At 45.9% G+C, this 23,287-nt stretch overlaps 2 protein-coding genes and 1 long non-coding RNA gene across 6 annotated transcripts; 1 reads left to right on the top strand and 2 right to left on the bottom strand.

The window, feature by feature from the left end:
• Positions 1–4,345: 4,345 nt before the first annotated feature.
• On the bottom strand, positions 4,346–6,473 carry LOC117444264 (uncharacterized). Its single transcript, XR_004551761.2, has 2 exons — positions 4,917–6,473; positions 4,346–4,617 (listed from the first exon to the last, which is right to left on the bottom strand). It is a non-coding gene; the product is annotated as an uncharacterized lncRNA (long non-coding RNA).
• Positions 6,474–6,621: 148 nt separating this feature from the next.
• On the bottom strand, positions 6,622–14,703 carry LOC117444262 (vasodilator-stimulated phosphoprotein-like). Of its 4 annotated transcripts, none has more exons than XM_034079926.2 (8): positions 14,604–14,703; positions 8,794–8,842; positions 8,649–8,679; positions 8,509–8,551; positions 8,280–8,369; positions 7,658–7,718; positions 7,279–7,336; positions 6,622–7,179 (listed from the first exon to the last, which is right to left on the bottom strand). In XM_034079926.2, the coding sequence occupies exons 1-8, from the start codon at positions 14,633–14,635 to the stop codon at positions 7,145–7,147; spliced, it is 399 nt and encodes a 132-aa protein (XP_033935817.1). In that variant the 5' UTR covers positions 14,636–14,703; the 3' UTR covers positions 6,622–7,144. The 4 variants fall into 4 exon arrangements, with proteins under 4 accessions (XP_033935817.1, XP_033935818.1, XP_033935819.1 ...); XM_034079927.2 differs by having other exon boundaries at positions 8,809–8,842; XM_034079928.2 differs by lacking the exon at positions 8,280–8,369 and having other exon boundaries at positions 6,878–7,179.
• A 5,262-nt stretch (positions 14,704–19,965) lies between these two features.
• LOC139433633 (uncharacterized) lies at positions 19,966–20,852 on the top strand. Its single transcript, XM_071202718.1, has 2 exons — positions 19,966–20,018; positions 20,105–20,852. The coding sequence occupies exon 2, from the start codon at positions 20,177–20,179 to the stop codon at positions 20,801–20,803; it is 627 nt and encodes a 208-aa protein (XP_071058819.1). The 5' UTR covers positions 19,966–20,018; positions 20,105–20,176; the 3' UTR covers positions 20,804–20,852.
• The last annotated feature ends 2,435 nt before the right edge of the window (positions 20,853–23,287 follow it).

Below are 23,287 nucleotides of genomic sequence, written 5' to 3'. Positions count from 1 at the left end.
TAAATCAACCCACATCTGTGTTTTTGTCTGCTCTTGCCAGGATGTCTAAGCCAGTTAAACGTTGTGCTGTTGTTGGCTGCAAGACTCGGGATAGGGGACTGCATGCGATGCCATCAGTGGAAAAAGAAATGAATCTGTGGTTAGACTTAATTTACAAGGGACATGTGCCAGAAGACCACGGCAGATTTCTGTTTGTGTGTTCCAAACATTTTACGACGGACATGTTTATGAACTTGTCTCAAGTCCAACACGGATATGCCTCCAAAGTAATGCTAAACCCGGGATCAATACCAACCACCCGGGACCAGGCCAGTGAGGACACATCCAATTTTGAAGCTGTAAGTTTTTATTTAGCGGTGTTTTTCCTGATGAAGCTATCTCTAGCTTGTAGCATGTAACTTCGCCGTATCAATGTCGCCTCAAACCCAAATAGTAATCGGTTAGGTGTTTATATATTTTTGTAGCATTTTATTTTGTACGCTCCGCAGTCTTTGCTTTGTCTTTTATTTGAATTATCAGGCATTTGCTAACATCTTCAGACATACTGCCGTAATGGCGATCTGTGTGAAGGCTGTAAAGCCACGCCCTAGGCGATAACACAAGTATTTATTCTCCTATTTATTAGTATTTTGTATCCTCTACAATCATATTGAGTAAGTTATAATAACAAACGTAATCTTCTGTAGGCAAGTGCCGTTTTTTCCAGCGTTATATGTAAAAGCTTTTGTGATTGTAGTCTGTAAGAACGATCAGATATCATCGATCTGTAAGCTAAGCTACGCTACGCTAATGAGACATGCCGATTTTTCCAGCGTTATATGTAAAAGCTTTTGTGTGTTTACTTGTTTGCGCACATGAATATAAATGGGGGTGTGTTAGGATACAACACTGTGTATGTATGCGAGGGGGGACACACACCACGAGTAAAACTGAGCTAAAGCCCCGTTGGTATGTTGTTGTTGACAAGGCCTTACCTCTAGCAACAGGCTAATTAGTGGCTAGCACTCATTACAGTCAGTCTACTGAGCTCAGCCCCTCTCCAACACATCACCTGTATTGAGTCAGAAACACAGCATGCACGTTACGGTTCAAAACTAACTCGGATTGGAAAAGGCTTAGCAAAGAGCTTTGCTAAATAGAGAGTTTTAGCCCCATCTTTTGGGATTTCAGACTATATTTATCCAAATAGTATTTTCTCATCCTGAATACTAAGTTGAGATGATTTTGTTCTAACTATGTGTTCTTCTTTACAGGCCAGCACCTCACATACTTACTAATTAGTGACAATTTGTACATCCTTTGCTATTATTTACATTTGTTTTTATCATAGCGGAAATGAAAGACTGTACCTGGCAGCCCTGCACTACAATGAAAACGCTGAGCGTGCACAAGCCACTACATCCACTGGAAACCCTCTGTATAAACTGCAGTTCCCAAAGGCCAGGAAGGGAGAATGCAGAGCAAAACCAGTAAAGACTGATTCCACATTCCCTAAGTGTTTAAAATATTTATTATACAACTATTTACAAATATAAAATCAAAAAATTAGAAAGAAGTTTCAGTTTTTTACATACTAATCTAAACCACATTTTTTGTTGTGCTTTTTTTTACCATTGCACAGCCCAACGTGGCCAACTTGATGGACCTCATCTTCGACCAAGTCTTTGTGGACCCTGCACCATTATGAGCGACCTGACAGGGAGGAGGTCATCGCCGGGTATGCTACACGGTTCAATTTGGCTGCTGTCTGAACCCAACATCGACATTTCACGGATCAGGAAACTCCCTGCGTATCCTGAGGACAACGCAGGCCGGAAGCACCACTCTGATCCTGCGTCCAAGGAAGCCCCAGCACCAGCTCACAAAGCTTCTGTAAAACTATTTAGTGTCATTTATACAAAATACAAGTAGGCTACATTTAGTTTTTTTTTTTATGGGTTTTTTTAACCGTTGATTTTGACAATAAAGTTCGAGTTGATATCAAAATGTGTCGTGATTATTCATGTTTGGATGGGTAAAGAATATTCTGATTTCAAAAGCATAAAACCTTATGCTTATGTGTGGACCTTTTTGTCGTACACATGGGTGTGTTATGCCATTGCTGTGTAGTATATAATATAATAGTACATGTACAATGACAGAATGAAAGATATTTATAATAAGTATTTATTTCCATGAACAATATTAGCATTCATTTTACAATTTCAGTCAAAACAAACCGCTCACTGCTCTATTTGCCTCAACTGTAGTCCACCATGTTCAGCTCTGTAAATATTCAACGCATTCTGCAGGGAGAACACATTTAGGCACACAGGCTCCAATCCAGGATGGTCCACCATACAGGTTACAGAGTCCTCAAGTTACTGCATCCGTCTTGACACATTGTGATAAACATATATTGAATGACATGTGAAAAATGTATTTAAACAGACAACTTAGTAAAGCTGTCAAAAATGTTACCTGTGGTATCTCCATGCAGCACACGTTCTCCGTTCAGAAGGCATCGTGGCGCAATTTGCACAAAGAAGTCAATAACTGAGCTTTTAAAAACACATGAAACTACACACATTGCTGACAAGTTATTGGAGTTGGAGTTATACTTTTTATCATCCTAAATTATTCAACTTTCCAACGGTTGTTGCACGATGTTGGAAGAAAAGGACTGTAAACTATTAATAAACGCAATGAGGCCATTGTATATATGCTGAAAATATGAATGTCTCCCTTTATAAATATATATATATATATCGCTGTTTTTGCGTTACAAACTGTACACATTGCATTCTTGCTAATTAGCCAAAATATGAACGGAATAAGGAGCAAGCATCGTAACAGAGTAAAATAAATAGGGACAACAGCTTGCCAGCTAACCATTCAGAAACGTCCTGCTGCAACCGAGATTTTTGCACCTCCACCAAAACCTCCGCTGCTTCAGGGTCAGTTTCTGGATCAAATTGATAATATGCTTGAACACATGCATTGCTCTGAGATGACATGTTTATTCCACACTCGTAATCACAGCAAGCATGGTAACGTGACTCTCGCCGGCTCATGCCTGCTCTTCTGCAGGGGGGCGTGGTCAGCTGCTGCTCAGAATTTTCAAAGACGGGCTTGGAATAGAGCGAAAATGAGCGAAACGAGGCATGTCTAAAAAATGATCTGTTTGGTATTTTGAAAAATAAAATGTATAAATATACCTTATGTATGGTCATACACTATATCATTTAAATATAGCATGATAGGTCTCCTTTAATATATCACTTGGCACTATGAACAGTTGAGCCAAGGAACAACACACACAGTTTCAATTAGAACCTATATAAACCGATTATATAACACAATGTTCGTGGCAATTCAGTAACTTACATGTATGTTTGAGAGGTCCGTAGCACAGGCTAGACCTCGTTGCCTGGGAACAGTTTAAATCAGTTATGATTCCGGGGTTCTCAGCGTCACACCCATACCTACGCCCGCCCTAACCATGCATATTAAAATAACGTAGCGGTCAGTTACAATCAGCGTGACAAAAAACTCTTCCAGCTTAGTTTTAATCCGAATTAGGGAGACTTTCAGAGGGGGTAGAGAAATATTCTTACTCATAATACTCATATTCAGCAATTCATATATGACATGCTCACACCACGTTTAACCACTTTCTTTAGTTAAAAAATGGCAATAATCGCGGAAATAATGACTATGTACTGTTCCTCTCTCTTTGTCTGCATGCGGCTCTCCACAGGGGGGGAGAGAATTTGCAGCGCAGCAGAAATACTGTTGATTTAGGCAGTTTACCCTCTGAAATCTCCTGAATTCGGCGATTTGTTTCAATACAAATCTATCACAATGCTTCTAATGCAGAAGCTCCACTTTACTGATGCTCTCTTTCAAGGTCTCTCCGAATATTTGCTGTGTGTAATTGTCCGGTAATTTAATTCCGAGAATCACACACAGAGGAAATCGATGAAAGTCGATATTCCGAGGTTATTTATTAGCCCCAAATATTCTCATTGTTTTACATGAGCCGTGTTTGTTCTGTAAGCACATGCCCCAGCAACAACCACAGGGTAAATCGGCCAGGACAACGTCCCCTTTTGACACCGATTTCCAAGGTTATTATTAATCCTCCGAATGTAAACGAGTAGAGAAACCAAAAAAAAATTGCAGCAGCTCAGTTCTTTCAGGTAATTTATAATACCGTCAACCACAGACACTGGCAAGCCAATCTCAAAATAGAAAGTTACTTACCAGCCTCTGAAGATCTTTTGGTATCCTGTTCCGTGACGCCAATTTGTGAAGAAAACTTCTGTTCCGCAATGTGATGAAAGAATGGAAAACTGGAATCTGCTTAATCATCCACTGAAGTTTATTGAGAGTCATACGGCCGGAGCGTTTACAAGATATTTCACACAACTTTCATCATGAAAAGACCGAGTCAACACTGAGGAGTACACAGAAACACAGTGCAGATCTATACATTGAATAAAGGAGTGGCCTATATTCGCGCGCTTTCCATCTAATCGATACCAGACATGTTGAAGACAAAGAACCGGTCTGTTAAAGCCATCGTGCATGGTCCACACTTCCCCCACAGGAAGGCAGGCCCTCTTGACCTTTGCCCTGTTCAAATTACAAACAGGACACATAGGGAAAACACTCAAAGTCTCCCATGCACAGATCACATTAAATCACATGTACCTTAGCTTGACTTAAATGTATTAAACGTATAGTTAAGTGATATCAAAATATAAATAACTAATGTCATGCAAACATATTAATATTTGCTTGATTCCAGTGTTGAATTTAGCACAATTGCATACAAACATTAAAGGGTTTTAAGATTCTGAAGTATTATGCTAAAAACTCAATAACTTAGATTATTATTTATAGTTTTGCTGAATAGTTTCATGTCCGCTTACCTTAGAAACGTAAAATGCGACGGCAGTGTGCAAATGGTGAGCATGTTAGCTTAGCTTGGTAGCTTCAGCTAGCTCTGGAACTTCCAGCTCGGTGGCAGCAGGTCCCGTCTCCGCCTCGTCTCCGTCTCTTTGCCCTTATTTGGATCAGGCTGGAGAAGGCGGGAGTTGAACTCTGACGTCACTGTCGAGCCGTTAGTGGCCGACTGCGCCTACTAAGGGCTTCACGGCAACTCTGCAGAATCCTATGGGTGACGTCACGGACCCTACGTCCATTTATATATACAGTCTATGGTTCGAATGAGCTGCTTCGACCAGAAGGTCGGACATTATACAATCAAACAAATAAATAAACACAAGGATAATTGTGTGTTATTGTTGAGTAAATAACAGTGTGTGGTTTAGAAAATAATACAAAATTAGAAGGAAAAAACGATGAAACAATACAGATTTCAGTATTCTGAGCGCCTACTCTCCCCATAACTGACGGCAACAAAGTCCTACATTATTCAATTAAAATAAAGAAGTAAAAACAATAAGTGTGGCTTGATATTGAGAAAGAAAAAGGTTGGTAAACGCTGTGAGAATGGATCTGCGGAGAGCATTTAGCCGCGATCCCAACTCGTCTATTACCAACGTTCAGGGAGCTCTGTGCAAGTCAATGGGACTCCCTGATAGTTGAAACTTGATGCTAAAGGGCCCCCCTTGCGTTGGAAAGTGACGACAGGGACCCTGACATAACGTCAACATAGGCCGAGCTGGGAGTGAGAATGTGTTGTATTGGGCTATATAAATAAACATTGATTGATTGATACTGTACTTTTACCTAAGTAAAATATCCCAGTACTTTTTACACACCTGGCTATTGCTGTTTATAGTTTTTTACTTGTGGAGTCATCGTGACAAGACAGCAAGTGGTGTAAAATACGTCAAGTAATCTGGTGGTAACTCGATTCACATCCACAGTAATGTAAATATAACTATATATTAGGGCTGTCAAGTTAACGCGTTAATAACGCGTTAACGCAAACAAAAATTAACGCCACTAATTATTTTAACGCGATTAACGCATGTGTATTTTTTTTCCTCGGCCGCCCTGTACTTTCAGAGCGCATCGAGTTTAAAATACCATCTACTGTACAAGCTGATGCTGACAGCCCTGCTCCTGCCGCCCGCTTGTGGCAGACCACACTTCCACGCTCACCGGCAGGCACCGGGAGCGGGAGGGTGTGTGTATGTGTGGCCCGAGCAAGCGAGAGAGAGACCTTACGTGCATTGTTGTTGTTAGCATCTGGTGCTAGCTAGCTGCGCTAACGGATATAAGGAGCTGTTTAAATGAAAATAGAGGAGCGACATTTCGCCACAACTGCGCCGAGCACTTGACTTTATGCAGGAAGCCAGACAGTGGGACATTGTACGAGAAGTCAGCACACTCAGCACGGATAGTGCGCGACATGATTGCAGCGTCCAGGCATCTTCCGTTCGAGCATATGCCTTGAGTTGCACATAGCTCCAACGATCACACACACACACACACACACACACACACACACACACACACACACACACACACACACACACACACACACACACACACACACACACACACACACACACACACACACACACACACACACACACACACACACACACACACACACACACACACACAGTATGAGAGAGGTTCCAGGTTGAATTGAGGGGAATATTTGTAATGTTCAGAGGTTGTTGTGTTTAATATTCATGAGAATAGTTGTCATTGTTCAAATGATAATAAACATTAGCATAAAGCATATTTGTCCATATATATATAATGCAACCTCTTTAAAATGTTAGTTGTTTATTCTTATACTCATTACTTTATAAAGTGAACTGCTGTGCTTTTTACTCCTCAAAAGCTGACAGCTATGTTACTAACTTTTACTTAATTATTGTTCACACAAAACATATGATAAACAAATAAAAACAATATAAAGCATTTTTAATAAATGAGACTATCTAGACATCTGTCAATACAGTATATCTTAATCATTTGTGTTAAATATCAATAATTGTCTTGGCCATTAAAATCCAGTTATGGCCATGCTCAAAACTATACAACGACAAAATGATAAATAGTGATGAATAAATTGGCATTGATATTTTGCCTCTTTATAACATGTTTAAATATATGAATTGCAAGTATTGAATGGCAAAACATTACACATATTTGTTATAGTTTGTGGGATCTTTTAGTCTTCGACCTTTTTCAGCTCCTGCATCAGAGCTGGCAGAGAAACAGTAATAAGTAATATACAGGTGTTACACAAAATATTTCAGTGAATATTGATGGTATAGACAACGACTGATGCAAGCAATAGCCTACCTGCGATAATCTCCTCCTTGACTTTTTGAAGTTCTTTTTTCACTTCTTCAATAATTTCCTTCAAACACAAAGATGTATGCAATAACTTAAAACCTTGGTATTAAAAAAGTTGTACTTGACAAATCCTAGAAAATCATCAGTATTTCAGTGAATGGTCTGAAAGCTATATTCGTTAACATGGCACAAGAGTGGCATCCTGAACAAAGGTTATTGTTGCTTGCAAATCCTGTAACATAACACTGTTATTAGTATTTTGTTGATTATAAAAAAGTCAACACATTTCCTTGATGAAATAAAAGTTAATATGCTTTGAACAGAAGTAAGAACAGTTTTTTTTTTGGTTTCAGGATATTTGTGTATATTCAATAGAGAAACCAACCTGTTTGATTCCTTCGATATAATTTCCAGTGCCATCCGAGTTATTTTTCCCCACCATCATACTAAAATATAAAGATGCATTTTTACCCTTAATCGAAACAGACTATTGAAAGAACTGACACTTGTAATCAGAACGCACAAAAGCACTTCAAGGAGCAGGTGGAGCAACCACTTCATTTGAATGTTCTATATAATAAATATCAATATAATCCTATAATTTGACTTGAGTTTGTGGTACTGTAGGGTAATAACTTTCTTTCTACAACAATTTGTTTACCGATTACTTGGTTCGATTAATGCTAATACTAATGAGCAAACGCTCCCCGAGTTTATGTTCATGCTGTCAATACAAACATCTAGTACTGCATTTACAGTCACTACCATGGAGCATATTGTGGAGCAGAAAACTGTCACCAGACGGCTCAGACAAAGGTTTCAGTCTCATGCAATAATAGCCTCACACAGAAAAGGGGTTCTTTTTTTTTGTAGTGAGTCATTTGCAAGCACCACACCTCTAATATAAAACAGAGTTTTTCACTGGCTCTAGTCATCATACGAAGCAGAGAGTGAGAGAAGTAGCAGTTTGGCAGAGGAGAGAACACTTGTGACAGGGAGACTGATACCTGGACCCTGGGGAAGTGGCTGAGTTAGAAGAGGGATTAGCGGAGGAGCTGGGGCTGGAGTTCTTTTGATTGCTGCTTAAGGATTTGGGCCTGCAAAAACATGCCGATCCTTTAAGGCTGATTGGGTTTTTAATTGTAAGGATAGCTCAAGCAGATGAAAGGTGCTAGGTAAACATAACGTAATGATGAGTCACGTGGATAATGAGAACCTAATGAATCAGGGGCTTACCTTGGAATTGTAGCATATTTTTCTTTGGACTTTCCATCGATTTCTGATGAAAGATGTATTAATACGGTACATAGCAAGAAGATGAAATGAAAAGTCATATTTATGTGGTGGATTTATTATGGGTGTGTGGAACTACTCACCTCCCGGTTCTGAGAACTTTGGGGTATCCTCCTGCAGGCAAGCACATAAATGTAGCAAACATTTCTTACAAATAAACTCATGCTTTAAAGTGTACGGCTCCTTCTACAACCCTTGTAGAATAGTGAGAAAAATCAGGAGACTTACATTCTCAGGTTGTACCTTTTTTGCAGCAGGATTATCAGAAGCTTTCCTCCTATTTAAGATAATTGTTTTATCATCACTTAGAGGATAACGTTGGGTTACGTATTGTAACCCCTTTAATATTAGCACAGGCGGAGCCCTCTACTGGACTCTATGGGTACTACCTTATCCTGCGTGCATTCCCCCACTGAGACTTCTATAGACGTAGCCGGCCTAGGGCGGGCCTACCTGAATGCGCGCGCATCACACCGTATATAAGGAGGCCTCGCCTCCTGCCCATCATCCTACACCTCTCTTCAGCGAGCGGAATAGGACAGACAGTGCCCTGAGTAGAGGGCTCCGCCTGTGCTAATATAACAAGGGTTACAATACGTAACCCAACGTTATATCACTCACAGGCTCCGCCCTCTACTGGACTCTATGGGTACAGTGGGTGGAGCCCCGATGTATGTACGCACTGTCGTCCAACACCATTCCACCCCACTGCCCCTGACCGGCTTTCCTGGTCAGCAGCTGCTGCCCCATATTCTCCCTTAACCCGGTTGTGACCGAGGAGAAATCTGGGCTGTGGCTGACAGAGCACACCCTGCTGCGCTTACCTCGCAGAAAGTGTGCTCAAAAAACAGTGCCGGGGGACCCCCCCCCCGCCCATAGACGGATGGGGAGAGCCCCCTCAGCCCCGAATGGGCTTACTACATGCCTGCCTCCCTGAATCCCCAAGGATAACAGGGAGAGCGCCAGAGCCCATGTCTCACACTCAAGCACTGACCCCGTGCAGAGTGTGAGAAGACTAAAAATGTGGGCTAGCCTCCGCCCTGTAACCGGCCAGCGCGCCCCTTGCCCATCCCGGGACCCCCAGAGTGCCCGGGAAAGGCGAAGGTGCATCACTTCCGGGGAGGGGGTTAGATGCCAACTGACCCACACCCCCCCCCCCCCCCTACAAATCCTGTGTTGCCCCAGCAAGCAGAGACGAGGAGAAAGAGTCAGACATGTCCAAGAGATAAAACCTTATGAAGGGGCCTGGCGCTCAGATGCTGCTGTGCATATCCTCCACACTCACACCGTTAAATAAGGCTGTTGACACAGCTACAGCCCGTGTGGAGTGCACACGAGCCCTCGTGGGGCAGGCTCTCCCTGCCTGTCCGTAGGCATGTGCAATGCACTCGCAGAGCAAGCCTGCCAGGCGTTTCTTGGACAGAGCTTTCCCGATCACCCCGCCCCCGAAGCACACATTTTAAGCAACACATTAGCTTGACGAAACACTCGAGTCAAATGTAATTAAAGTCAGATCCACTCGTGTCTTAGCAGTGATATCATAAAACTGTTGTACGCTTTCAAACACTCGGTAGTTTATTTATTTTTTAACCAGTTGTTCTGTATTCACCTTGCAGGTGCAACTCTGTGGCTTGTATCCTGGATTATATGTTTAAATCATAGAAGTTTAAAGTTCATATTTGTCTAATATTAGTTTACTTTTCATTAATGAATTATGATCAGTGGCGGCTGGTGGAAAATATTTTTGGTGGGGCTATTGATAGAGTGAGTAAAAACATTTTTTTGGGACAAATTACCCCTTAAATTAGGACTTCTGGTGATGTAATGGCGCGTTTCCAGTGCAGCGCGGAGCTCGCTTTAATGCTGCGTTCAGACCGGACGCGATGCAAATATTCGCTTCGCTCTAAACGCTCCTATCGCATCGCTCTAGTCGCTCGAGTTTCACCGCAGCTGTCAGCTGTGTTTACTCGCATCATTCAAACAAGACGCGCTGGCAAGGGAGCTACAGCTACAACAACATGAACATATTTTACCGTGATTAAATTGTAATACACGTTTCTAAATGATGCCGACGTAACAACATACTGATACCCGTTAGTAAAAACCATGAATTAATGCTTTGACAAGTCTGCAGACAGACGGCAGGCGAAAAACCTTTTAGAATGCTTGTTTCCCTGAATGGAGCTTGGCTAAGCTAACGCTATATATGCTCCGACCGTCCACACTCACAAGTCACAACAACGGCCTACAGACATAAATAAACCAGCGACTGTATTCTCCATGACACAGGCAGTCTGTGGTTTGTACTTGTTTAACTTTTGTCTAGTTTCTGAACAGATCGTATCTGTCCCCGGCTGTTTGAAGAGCAAGCATGTGAAACAAAAGATAGCATTTACCTTGCGCATGCACCGGGCAGAGGAGGTGCAGTTTAGCTTCCCTGTCCCCACCATGGGGGGGAAGACTAAAACCCCCTAACTGAATAGCCCTCGACCTGAACGCACTCCTTAGGCTCTTGGGCACAAAGGAGGGGTTCGGTCTGAGTGTCGCGCCACTCCGGTCACCCCGAATCAGTAAACAGCTCGGGTACACCGACAGAGCGGTTAACTCGGACACTTTTTTGGCTGACGTTAAGGCAAGAAGCAAAGCTGTCTTCCACGACAGTGCTTTCAGGGAGGAGAGCTCCAGAGGCTCACATGGTTCTGAGACCAGAGCCTCGAGCACCAACGGCAGGTCCCACTGTGGGGTGGAGGCGTGCACTACTGGGCACAGCCTCCTGACCCCCTGTAAAAACCGCGACATCAGTGGTTGACTAAAGGCTGACCTGCCGCCAAATCCCTCATGACAGGACGAGATGGCTGCTGCATACACTTTCACTGTGGAATGAGCAAGTCCTCTGTCCACCAATAACTGTAAGAAGGACAAAAATGATCCGGGGACCCCCATAACCGGAGGTTACCCTCCACTGAGGGGGGGGGGGAGGTCACCAGCCGCCCTTTGTGCCTCTTGGGATCCAAACGCAGGCTGGAGAATCACCTCTGCAGGCAACGCATATGCAGTAACCCCAACGGGACCACAATGTGAGCAGCCGCCATGAGACTCAAAGTCTGCATGACAGTTATGCCGTGGGCACGCAGCGGTTGAAGCGCTGTGGCCACACATTTGCTGAATGTGCATGGGGATAGGGAATAGCCGAACGGCAGCCTGTTGTACTCGTAGGCTATCCCCTGGAAGGCAAAACGCAGACACTTTCTGTGCTCTGGAGCAATTTCTACCTGAAAGTACGCGATTCAGGCCGAGGAGATCTAGAATAGGTCTGAATTCCCTTGTCTTCCTGAGAACCAGGAAGTACATGGAATAAAGACCCTTTTCTCTGTGCTGAGGGTGCACAACAGACACAGCCTGTTTCTGCACCAGAGCCTGAATCTCTGCTGAGAGGAAACCCATCTCCTCCTGGAAGGACAGATTTACCTCTCGCATGCCTATAAAAGGAGGTGTCCAGTGGGACATCCACAAGACAGTGGTCCATGTGATACAGTGGTATACAGTGGTACAATGTACAGACATGTGGTACAATGGGACGCTGCACAACTGGAGTGAATAGCCCCGTTTCAGCTCCTGTCCATCCACTGTGTTAGCACACAGCTGAGTTTCCATTCCCCAGAACATTGTGTTAATGGACAAGCCCTCAGCTGTGGGCCCGCAGCTATGAAGCTATGATACTCTCTGGTGACCCGTTCCGCAGCAAAACTCCCCGCGAAGGGAAGATTTGCCCATGGAGGGTCGACACAGAAAGGGCTGATTATTTACTGAGGACCCTGAACGCACCGCCGCGCGCTCTTGTGTGAGCGCGCGCTGCACCATAATCGCGCTGCGCTCCCTCGTCTGCAGGAAAGCCTGTGGAGGAGGAGCGTGCGCTGCGGTGACTCTTCTCTCTACTGAGGTCTTTGAACGCACCACGGCCCGCCCTCAGGGGAGGGGGGGGCGCGCGCGCGCCGTCACACTGCCGTCTCTTTGAAACGGACATTATGGGGAAAAGTGGAATTGTGGAGAGAGATGACTCTTACTCTGGGATAAATGCACTCGTTTTTACTGAATGCATTTTCTCCACACACACACATCACTCTAGAACTAGAGTTTACAAACGTAAACCACCGTTCTCTTGCGGAGGTCCCTGAAGGCAGCGCGGCCACTCTCACGAGGGCCGCGCGCCCACGTATTAACCCATTTAATCCCATTGGTCACAATAGTGACCGTAAAACATATTTTCACTTATAATGCTCTATAAATGTTACTGAATTATATATCAATGTATTTCCAGAAAATATTGGATAAATAAAAGGTCTCAATGAAATATGTGCAGTGTCACATGTTTAGTGGAAATTGTCACATGACTTGTTGTCATGCTTGCTGTTTACTTCCTGGTTGCACCAAGAGAAGATGGTGGCTGCCTCAAAGCTCCCAGAAAAAGGGTGAGTAAAGAATGTTAACGTAAAGATAGTACAATTATTTTTGGTAAACATAATCTTTAAGGTATCTAGTATTGATAAATGCATTTTCAATAACTTAACTTTTTTTAATGTGGAAACAAAAAGAGTAAACATGTTGACGGCAACAATAGTGACCGGCGGGATAACACAGTGCATCTAGGTATACACATACATGTACACATAGCTGTACAGTTGTAAAAGTTCAAATTTAACAACAGATGTATAATATTAATGTTTCAATACATGTTGCACTAAAATAGAAATGTTGAAAAACGCTGATGGTTGTTCATATTGGTGTTGTATCAGGAATTTTGATGTGTAAAAAAAACTAGAATTTGATGGGGATTGCCAGTGACAGAATTTTAAATGTGTAGATAACTAGGCTGGGATGTATACAAATTTGGATGACTGCATTGGAGAAGTATGCTAATTCAATATATGTATTTTCACGGCAACACATAATCCCACCGGTTACAATTGTGACCGGCCATAAAACATAACATTTCAACTACTTTTCCATGAGTTTTTTTAAAAACAATGATTGATTTTTTCAAAGGGTAATGACACAAGATTTGGATATTTTCATGTCTGGGAAAAATTTGGGATTAAATGGGTTAATGCTGTATTTCCCATTCAACGGCATTAATCGGAGCCATTATACCAGGCAAGGTGTGTTCTCTGACAACAGCACGCCGACAATAGCGTCTCTTGAACCCGCACAGTGCTTTGACAGCACTCGGTTTATTCCACTCACGTGCACACGCCCACCTGCTGGCTCCCTATACTGGGGTTTACAGCAGGGGCGGGGGGTGTAGGACAGTGTTTCTTCCTCTGGGGATGGACAAGAAGCAGCCACGCTGCGACTACTCCTCATCCCGTGAGCAAGGAGATCGATCCAAAGAGCCCTTCCGTAAACACGGGGGCTCCCAGGAGATCAACACGGTCCTCTTTGGAAAGTGCCAGGCGGCGTGATATCCCAGGGACATCACACCGCCGTGTGATGTCCCTGGGCGGCCTGTGATGAAGTAGGGTCGACCATATATCATGTGAAGCCACCGAGCACCGGTACCCGGGGGAACCGGGCCTGGGGCAAGGCCCGTGGACCAAGCTACTTATTCGGCCTTGCGGCCCAATAATCGCTCTGACCTGGTGAGGCGGGGGCATCTCTAGCAATGAGTGAGTAGCCCACACAACCACCGCCATGATCCTCATCCAGGCAGAGTACAGCCCTGGGCGGTGGACTTCCATGGACGCCGGACCCGGAAGAAATGGGGAACGTGAAATGGCACCGCCTTGACCATATCCTGGTCCCCCAAACACTTGAAGCAAAGGTGGTGGGGATCGGCGCCCGCTATTTCAGCCAGGGCACGAAGGACAGGCCCGGGTCTCTAGCAATGGCGACTCCCTGGAGTTATGATAACTCTTTCTTCTTCTTTCAAACGTCTCAGTCTCTCGTGGCTACGTCTATAGAAGTCTCAGTGGGGGAATGCACGCAGGATAAGGTAGTACCCATAGAGTCCAGTAGAGGGCTTAGGGTTAGGGTTAACTTACCTCCTAGCAAAGATGGCACTCATTTCTCCCATTAGACCAGCTCCTCCACCTCCCCCAGAGGAGGATGCTGATGTTGGAGCTGGAGCTGCTGCTCCTCCCTCATCCTGGATACACAAAAACAACTTCAGTCATGTTCAGGAATTGGTTCATTGATCAGCTCACTCAGTCTGTCAATTGTGCGAAACTAGAGTCATCCATCACTTATGCCAAGCTGCATCTTTTGATACAGTGTGATACATTGCTCTCCCTCATGGTGATTCGATTTTAAAAGCAATGTATTTCTATTGGTAGTATGTTTCGTGCCTGCCGCACGTCTTTTTGTCCGTTCGGGTCTTGGAAGACCGGAAGCTGTGTGGTTCATAAAAACATCTTCTTACTCAATATCAAGCCACGATTATTGTTTTTATTTTAAATCGTATAATGTCGAACTTTTGTTGCCGTCTGTGAGGAAAAGAAATGGCTCAGAGCCTCAGAATACTGAAATCTGTATTTTATAAATCTTTTTTTCCTTCTAATTTGTTATTCTTTTCTAAATAACACACTGTTATTTACTCACCAATAACACACAATTATCCTTGCTTTTATTTATTTGTTTGATTCCATAATCTCGGGCTTTTTTGGTGTCCGTCAGGAACTGAATTTCAAAATAAAAATAGCAGGAAACCGACGTAGGCCTATAAGGGACATTTCGAGCATCATTGCGATACAAGGCCAATGAACTGATTACCCAAGATCCTCAGCTATGATTTAAGCTCGCTCATTGGATGTTTTAGCCGCAATGCACGTAGGGATATGGTGTTCATGCAATATGAAATCTGAAAAACATTTCGGAGTTTAGGATGGCTGAAGACACTACACTACCCATAATCCCCAGCTATCGTTTAGGACTACTTTACCCGTGATTAATCTTCAAGCTCTGGGATTGGATGTTGGAGTGGCATTGCGCCAAGGTTACGCCGAGTGCCAAACAGCTGTTTGAAATGGAACGAAACCACGCCAAACTATCCAAAACTGGAATCGAACACCCCCCCAGAACTACATATGCTGGCTATTGTAAGGCAAATGTCAGCCTTATGAACGGAGGTACCGTGGGACTTGCCCTTCCCATGTACGGGAGTCCGCTCAATGGAAATGCGATGTCAAGTTCCGATGTCAAGTTCCTGTCAGCGGCTAGACATATGTTACCAGTGTTTACCAGTGTTGCCAGGGGCATGATAACATCCTCCACTGGAGGTTGGGTGTTGCTGCTGTGAATAAGGCCGACTATGGGTGCTGATGGGCGGACGGTAAAGCACCGCAAAGTATACCCCCTTTAAGTGTAGCCAGGGGCACGAGAAACATCCTCCATGGAGGTTGGGTGTTGCTGCTGTGAATAAGGCCGACTATGGGTGCTGATGGGCGGACGGTAAAGCACCGCAAAGTATACCCCCTTTAAGTGTAGCCAGGGGCACGAGAAACATCCTCCATGGAGGTTGGGTGCTGCTGCTGTGAAGAAGGCCGACTATGGGTGCTGATGGGCGGACGGTAAAGCACCGCAAAGTATACCCCCTTTAAGTGTAGCCAGGGGCACGAGCAAAATCCTCCATGGAGGTTGGGTGTTGCTGCTGTGAATAAGGCCGACTATGGGTGCTGATGGGCGGACGGTAAAGCACCGCAAAGTATACCCCCTTTAAGTGTAGCCAGGGTCACCCTGCATGCGTCGTCAAATGTGATTGAAATGGACAGATTCCTGTACATTTCAATCACTTTTAATGGGAGTCGTCAGTATATGGAGCTTAACCCATAATTCCCGGACGTTCCAGGCCGAATTTGGAAGCTCATATGCGGCCTGCCATGCGCCTCCACCCGTGGAAAGCAAAAAAAAGTAAAGAAAACGGTCAATTATATGTTAAAATAATCAAAAATGAAGTTTTTGAAAATTCTTGAAAAACGGCTAAGTGCCAACGGGGGAGGGGGTCAAGTCTTCGGCGCTTCGGAACGAAGCCCCGGAGACTTTTGCACTCCCCCGTTGCAATTTACAACGGAGAGGGGAAACGAGAGCTCCCCTCCTCCGTCCAAAATTTTCATTCATCTTTTCCAAGCTACCATCTGCACGAAATCGGAAACCCGGTTTTTGAGAGCACTTAGAAAAAAACGAGCTATTTTCACATGATGGGGAAATCATGGAGGAATGTATCCGCCTCATGAGCACTTTGGATCGGATGAAATTGTTGCCTGGAGGACCCCCAATCATGGTTCTCACAAAACTTTAAGTTTTCAAACTGGTGTCTGGAGGAATGCAAGGGGAGTTGTCAGGGGACTCTACCCGCCTCAAGAGGCACTATTTTGGGATACATTTTATCCATTTTCACCCCTTTTTATGGTTCTTCCAAAAAGTTAACTTAGACTTTTTCCGACTCTGGAGAAAGGTAGGGGGAGTTGTCAGGGGACTCTACCTGCCTTTTGGAACACTATTTTCGGATACAATTTATCCATTTTCACCCTTTTCTCTGGTTCTTCCAAAAGTTGACTTTAACTTTTTCCCACCCTGGATAAAGGTATGGGGAGTTGTCAGGGGACTCTACCTGCCTTTTGGAACACTATTTTCGGATACAATTTATCCATTTTCACCCTTTTCTCTGGTTCTTCCAAAAGTTGACTTAAACTTGTTCCCACCCTGGAGAAAGGTATGGGGAGTTGTCAGGGGACTCTACCTGCCTTTTGGAACACTATTTTCGGATACAATTTATCCATTTTCACCCTTTTCTCTGGTTCTTCCAAAAGTTGACTTAAACTTGTTCCCACCCTGGAGAAAGGTATGGGGAGTTGTCAGGGGACTCTACCTGCCTTTTGGAACACTATTTTCGGATACAATTTATCCATTTTCACCCTTTTCTCTGGTTCTTCCAAAAGTTGACTTAAACTTGTTCCCACCCTGGAGAAAGGTATGGGGAGTTGTCAGGGGACTCTACCCGCCTTATGGAACACTATTTTGGGGTACTTTTTTCCCATTTCACCCCTTTTTTCTGGTTCTCTGGTTGTGGCGGCCTCGCCCTGGCCGTCCACCCCCTGGGTACCTGACTCCCCTGCCTCCTCCGGGGGGCAGTTGAGAGGGGTTCAATGCCTCCCCGGAGGATACTGTTATCCCGGCAACCCGCCAGCAGATGAAAAGACCCACCCCTCCGCCTCTCCACCTCTTCTGAGGGACGAGGGAACCGCGCGGGGGTCTGCTGGAGGCTACTGCCGGGTGCTCCGTCCTGCGCCTCACCGGTACCCTGACTCCAGCGCGGTGGCCTCGCCCTGGCCGTCCACCCTCTGGGTACCTGACTCCCCTGCCTCCTCCGGGGGGCAGTTGAGAAGGGTTCAATGCCTCCCCGGAGGATACTGTTATCCCGGCAACCCGCCAGCAGATGAAAAGACCCACCCCTCCGCCTCTCCACCTCTTCTGAGGGATGAGGGAACCGCGCGGGGGTCTGCTGGAGGCTACTGCCGGGTGCTCCGTCCTGCGCCTCACCGGGACCCTGACTCCAGCGCGGTGTGGCGGCCTCGCCCTGGCCGTCCACCGTGCGCCCTCTGGGTCGTACCCGAAACTGTCGGGTATCCTTTGGGAGAATCAGACTCTGGAGGAACGTGAGGGGAGATTACAGGGATCTCTGCCCGCCTAACGAGTGCCTAAATGGGACACCGCACCATGATGCAAATGAAAACAAACACAGATTTGAAAATAAGCTGAGTGCGTCTTTCGTGAGTCTTTTCACGCTTCCTTCTTTTTTACCCACGATTCTGGTGACATTTTCCGGTACCGAAATGCTCAAGAATACAGGTCGGATGGCGGTCCGTTGTCCGATCTGCAATAGCTCCTACCGTGCCCTGAGCAAGCACCTACAGAGGAACCATGGTGTGCGTAACTTGGATGAAAGAAAAATTCTGCTGTTGTTGGCCAACGGACGGACCAACATTAGGCTCCATCCCTGTACCATTCTGGGATGCGAGTACCACGGCACAAGGCTGGATCGCCACTTGGCCAGAGACCATGTTGAGCTGGCCCGGGAGGAACTACATGTGGTTCAAAATCAAATGAAAATGACAGTGGCCAAGAAGGAGCTTTATGAACTCCGAATGACAAACCCCACAATAGAAATGATTACCGCTTGGGCTGTTGACACGGTGGCAGACGACGATATACTGTCACAACCTCCACCCTTGTCCCCGGTGAATGAATGTGACAACCCGGACTGCAAAGAATGGAGGCTGGAGGCTAACGCAGTGAGGGCTCAGCGGGACATATATGCTGCTGAGGTGAAATCCCTGCGCTGCAAGTTGCAGCAGAGGATAAAGGACAAGCGACAGAGGATGGATCAGCGGGCCGGGGACATGCCCGCGTTCGATGGGGAGGAACGAGAGCGGGTCATTCTGAAGAAACGACCCCGACCAGAGTCGACACCAACGAGGCTGTCCAAGTCGAAAGGTCCCTCCTGCAGCAAGTCTCCCATTCCTGCCTGCAGCACGTCTCCCATTCCCGCCTGCAGCACGTCTCCCATTCCCGCCTGCAGCAAGTCCCCCACTGGCTCTCACACCCATTCACCCAGCTCCTCAGAGCCTGCATCCATCCATACCGAGGCCTCGTCAACCTCCCCTCCCATAAATTCCCCCTGGTTCCGGGGCAGGGGCCGGGGAAATATAATGCGGGACATAACATTCCCACGGATCATGGGTAAGTGTTTTGGCTATGTGACACATGCAGTTTCTGTAACACATCATGTGTTGTCATTAAAGTACTGTTTATATTTCACAGAGGAGTATCTGCAAGGATACCGGGAGCATTATGCAGGTATCGACCCACCAGTGAGGCTCCAGGAAAACACAGTCTCCAAACTAAGCAGAGTGAAGTCGTTCCTCAGTTTCATGGCACACGGTTTCAATCGCCTGTCTGACTGGCTCTTTTTGAGGGATCTCAAGAGGATACGCGGGTGGTCCCGGAGCCTGATGAAGTCAAGCCTTCAGGTCACGACCTCCGACTTCTACATCAAGAATATATCACACTTTCTCAAGTACATGGCCGACACACCGTGCAAGGGGAGCAGGCTCAGCCAAACGGACATGATTTTAATCAAACGGGAAGTAGTTGCCATCCTGAAGTCCCTGAAGAGAAAAGTACTTATCCACCAGATGCAAGTGAAGCGTGACAAGATGGAAGGTCTGCCGAGCCACAACGACCTAATGACATGCTTGACTTCGACCACCACTCGCATCCCTCAGCTCCTGGATGTGATGGCCAGCAATCCGACTACCGCGACCCGGACACTGCTCTATGGGTATATGACTCTTCATTGGAGCTGCATTTATGGCCACCGTCCGGGGGTCTACTCCAACATGACCAACGCCGAGGTCCGAAAGGCGGATACAACTGGCACTGCCTTCGGCTACCTGGTTCATGTGAGTGCTATTAATCAATGTATTTATTCTGGCAGTTATATGCATGATTGACATTGTATTGACACTCTCTATCTCTGTCATAACAGGTAAGTAACCACAAGACGGCCAACGCGTTCGGGGAGGCGCAGCTGTACCTCACCGTAGAAGAATTTGGATGGATGAAGAGGTGGCTGGAAATTAAGGGTACGCTGACCTGCACCCAGAGCCGTTACTTTCTGTACACAGAGGGGAAGAACCCGTTCAGGAAGCTTGCCTACTCCCTGAGGTTGGCATGGGCTGATGTGGGGCTCCGCAGTCCCATTAACTTCACCGACCTCCGCACAGTCCACGCCGATAATGCGAAGAGGTTTCAAGACAAAGGCAACCGCCAAAGAGTGAGTGATTTCATGTGTCACAACACTGCAACTGCGGACAAATTTTACGCGAATAATCCTTCTTTGAAGGAGGCTGCGGACATTCGGTTGCTCTTCACACAGTCACTTCAAGCAGCGGCGGCGGCATCGACAGCAGCAGCAGCAGCGGGAAATGAAGACACTTTTGCGGGTATTGACATCGACAGTGACAACTCTGGAGAGGAGCACAGCCCGGCTCCCTACCAAGACTCCCTACCAAGACATGTCCCGAAGAGGGACCAGTCACTGGCCGAACACAACCCCTCAGACATGGGTGAAGAGAGGGTGCCATACTCTGCCCCAACTTCACCCACTGTTGCCAGTGATCAACTTGTAAATATGCAGTGTGTTGTTGTAATCAGTCCCCTTGTAAATACGTTATATCCTGTTTGAATTTATTTATTACTGTCAATATTACTGTAAATAAAGTTTGTTAAAATTACTAAGTGTTCTGTTTTTAATCCCACTATGGGTTTTCTTCTTTTAAGATCCCCAGGGGCACGATATTCTGGTTCTGGTGGTAGCATGTAGGTGTTTAGTCCGAGTGAGGAGTGCTCAAGTGTGGGATGATTTGTAAGGTAGAAGAGGGTAACAAAAGTTAAAGTGTGAACCTCCAGCAGGGCAGGTGGTGCTGTGAAGAAGGCCGACTATGGGTGCCGATGGGCGGACGGCAAAGCACCGCAAAGTAGACCCCCTTTAAGTGTAGCCAGGGGCACGAGCAAAATCCTCCATGGAGGTTGGGTGCTGCTGCTGTGAAGAAGGCCGACTATGGGTGCCGATGGGCGGACGGCAAAGCACCGCAAAGTAGACCCCCTTTAAGTGTAGCCAGGGGCACGAGCAAAATCCTCCATGGAGGTTGGGTGCTGCTGCTGTGAGGAAGGCCGACTATGGGTGCTGATGGGCGGACGGTAAAGCACCGCAAAGTAGACCCCCTTTAAGTGTAGCCAGGGGCACGAGAAACATCCTCCATGGAGGTTGGGTGCTGCTGCTGTGAGGAAGGCCGACTATGGGTGCTGATGGGCGGACGGTAAAGCACCGCAAAGTAGACCCCCTTTAAGTGTAGCCAGGGGCACGAGAAACATCCTCCATGGAGGTTGGGTGCTGCTGCTGTGAGGAAGGCCGACTATGGGTGCTGATGGGCGGACGGTAAAGCACCGCAAAGTAGACCCCCTTTAAGTGTAGCCAGGGGCACGAGAAACATCCTCCATGGAGGTTGGGTGCTGCTGCTGTGAGGAAGGCCGACTATGGGTGCTGATGGGCGGACGGTAAAGCACCGCAAAGTAGACCCCCTTTAAGTGTAGCCAGGGGCACGAGAAACATCCTCCATGGAGGTTGGGTGCTGCTGCTGTGAGGAAGGCCGACTATGGGTGCTGATGGGCGGACGGTAAAGCACCGCAAAGTAGACCCCCCTTTAAGATTCCCAGGGGCACGAGATTCTTGAGGGTGTGATCATCTTGGTTTAGTCCGTGGGGGAGTGCTTAAGTTCGGGGGCCCGGGGACCCAAGGTGCTCGAGGTTCTGGAGGTACATGGGAGGGATCCTGGAGCTCCTCAGTCCGTGTTTTGGGGGTCTTGGAGCGGCCACAGAGAGGTGCTTTTCCCCGGGGTATGTCATGGAAGTCTGAAATAACCTGTTTGCTCATGTCAGGGAGAGATGCTGGGGCTGCTGCGTCCGTGTTTTGGGGGTCTTGGAGCGGCCCCGAAGAGGTGGCTTTGTCGGTGTACCTAATGGGTAAGAAAGCCAGTCTACACAGGTCGTGAAATGTGATTGAAATGTACAGAGTGCTGTACATTTCAATCACTTTGAATGGGAGTGGTGAGGTGTGGATGAAATGGCCATATCTCCCTTAAATTCACATCAAACTCACTCATCTTTCACACACTAATTCATGGGTAACAGAGCCATGTACACCATGCATTTAAAGTAATGTTAGCCAGCTTTCAGACACTAATTCGTGGGGAAGAAAGTCACCCTGGACGGGTCATCAAATGTGATTGAAATGGACAGATTCCTGTACATTTCAATCACTTTTAATGGGAGTCGTGAGGTGTGGATGAAATGGCCATATCTCCCTTAAATTCACATCAAACTCACCCATCTTTCACACACTAATTCATGGGTAACAGAGCCATGTGCACCATGCATTTAAAGTAATGTTAGCCAGCTTTCAGACACTAATTCCTGGGGAAGAAAGTCACCCTGGACGGGTCATCAAATGTGATTGAAATGGACAGATTCCTGTACATTTCAATCACTTTTAATGGGAGTCGTGATGTGTGGATGAAATGGCCATATCTCCCTTAAATTCACATCAAACTCACCCATCTTTCACACACTAATTCATGGGTAACAGAGCCATGTGCACCATGCATTTAAAGTAATGTTAGCCAGCTTTCAGACACTAATTCGTGGGGAAGAAAGTCACCCTGGTCGAGTCGGGAAATGTGATTGAAATGTACAGAGTGCTGTACATTTCAATCACTTTGAATGGGAGTCGTGAGGTGTGGATGAAATGGCCATATCTTCCTTAAATTCACATCAAACTCACCCAGCTTTCACACACTATTTCATGGGTAACAGAGCCATGTGCACCATGTATTTAAAGTAATGTTAGCCAGCTTTCAGACACTAATTCGTGGGTAATAAAGGCCTGTACATCTCCCTGTTTGAAAGGGCCATATCTCCCTTAAATTCACAGCAAATTTACCCATCTTTCACACACTATTTCATGGGTAATAAAGCCATGTGCACACTGTATTTAAAGGGCTGCAGGAACACTTTACCCGCCTTTTAAACACCTTTTCCTGGGTAAACAATCCATGTATTTCCGCCTGCTTTCCATCAGCACCCGCCAGTCATTTCAAACGGTTTCAAATCG

This window comes from Pseudochaenichthys georgianus, unplaced genomic scaffold, assembly GCF_902827115.2.
Source record: "Pseudochaenichthys georgianus unplaced genomic scaffold, fPseGeo1.2 scaffold_772_arrow_ctg1, whole genome shotgun sequence".
Classification (NCBI taxonomy): Eukaryota; Metazoa; Chordata; class Actinopteri; order Perciformes; family Channichthyidae; genus Pseudochaenichthys; species Pseudochaenichthys georgianus.
The sequence above is the reverse complement of the archived record's forward strand: the minus strand, read 5'-3'. Positions and strand labels throughout refer to the sequence as shown.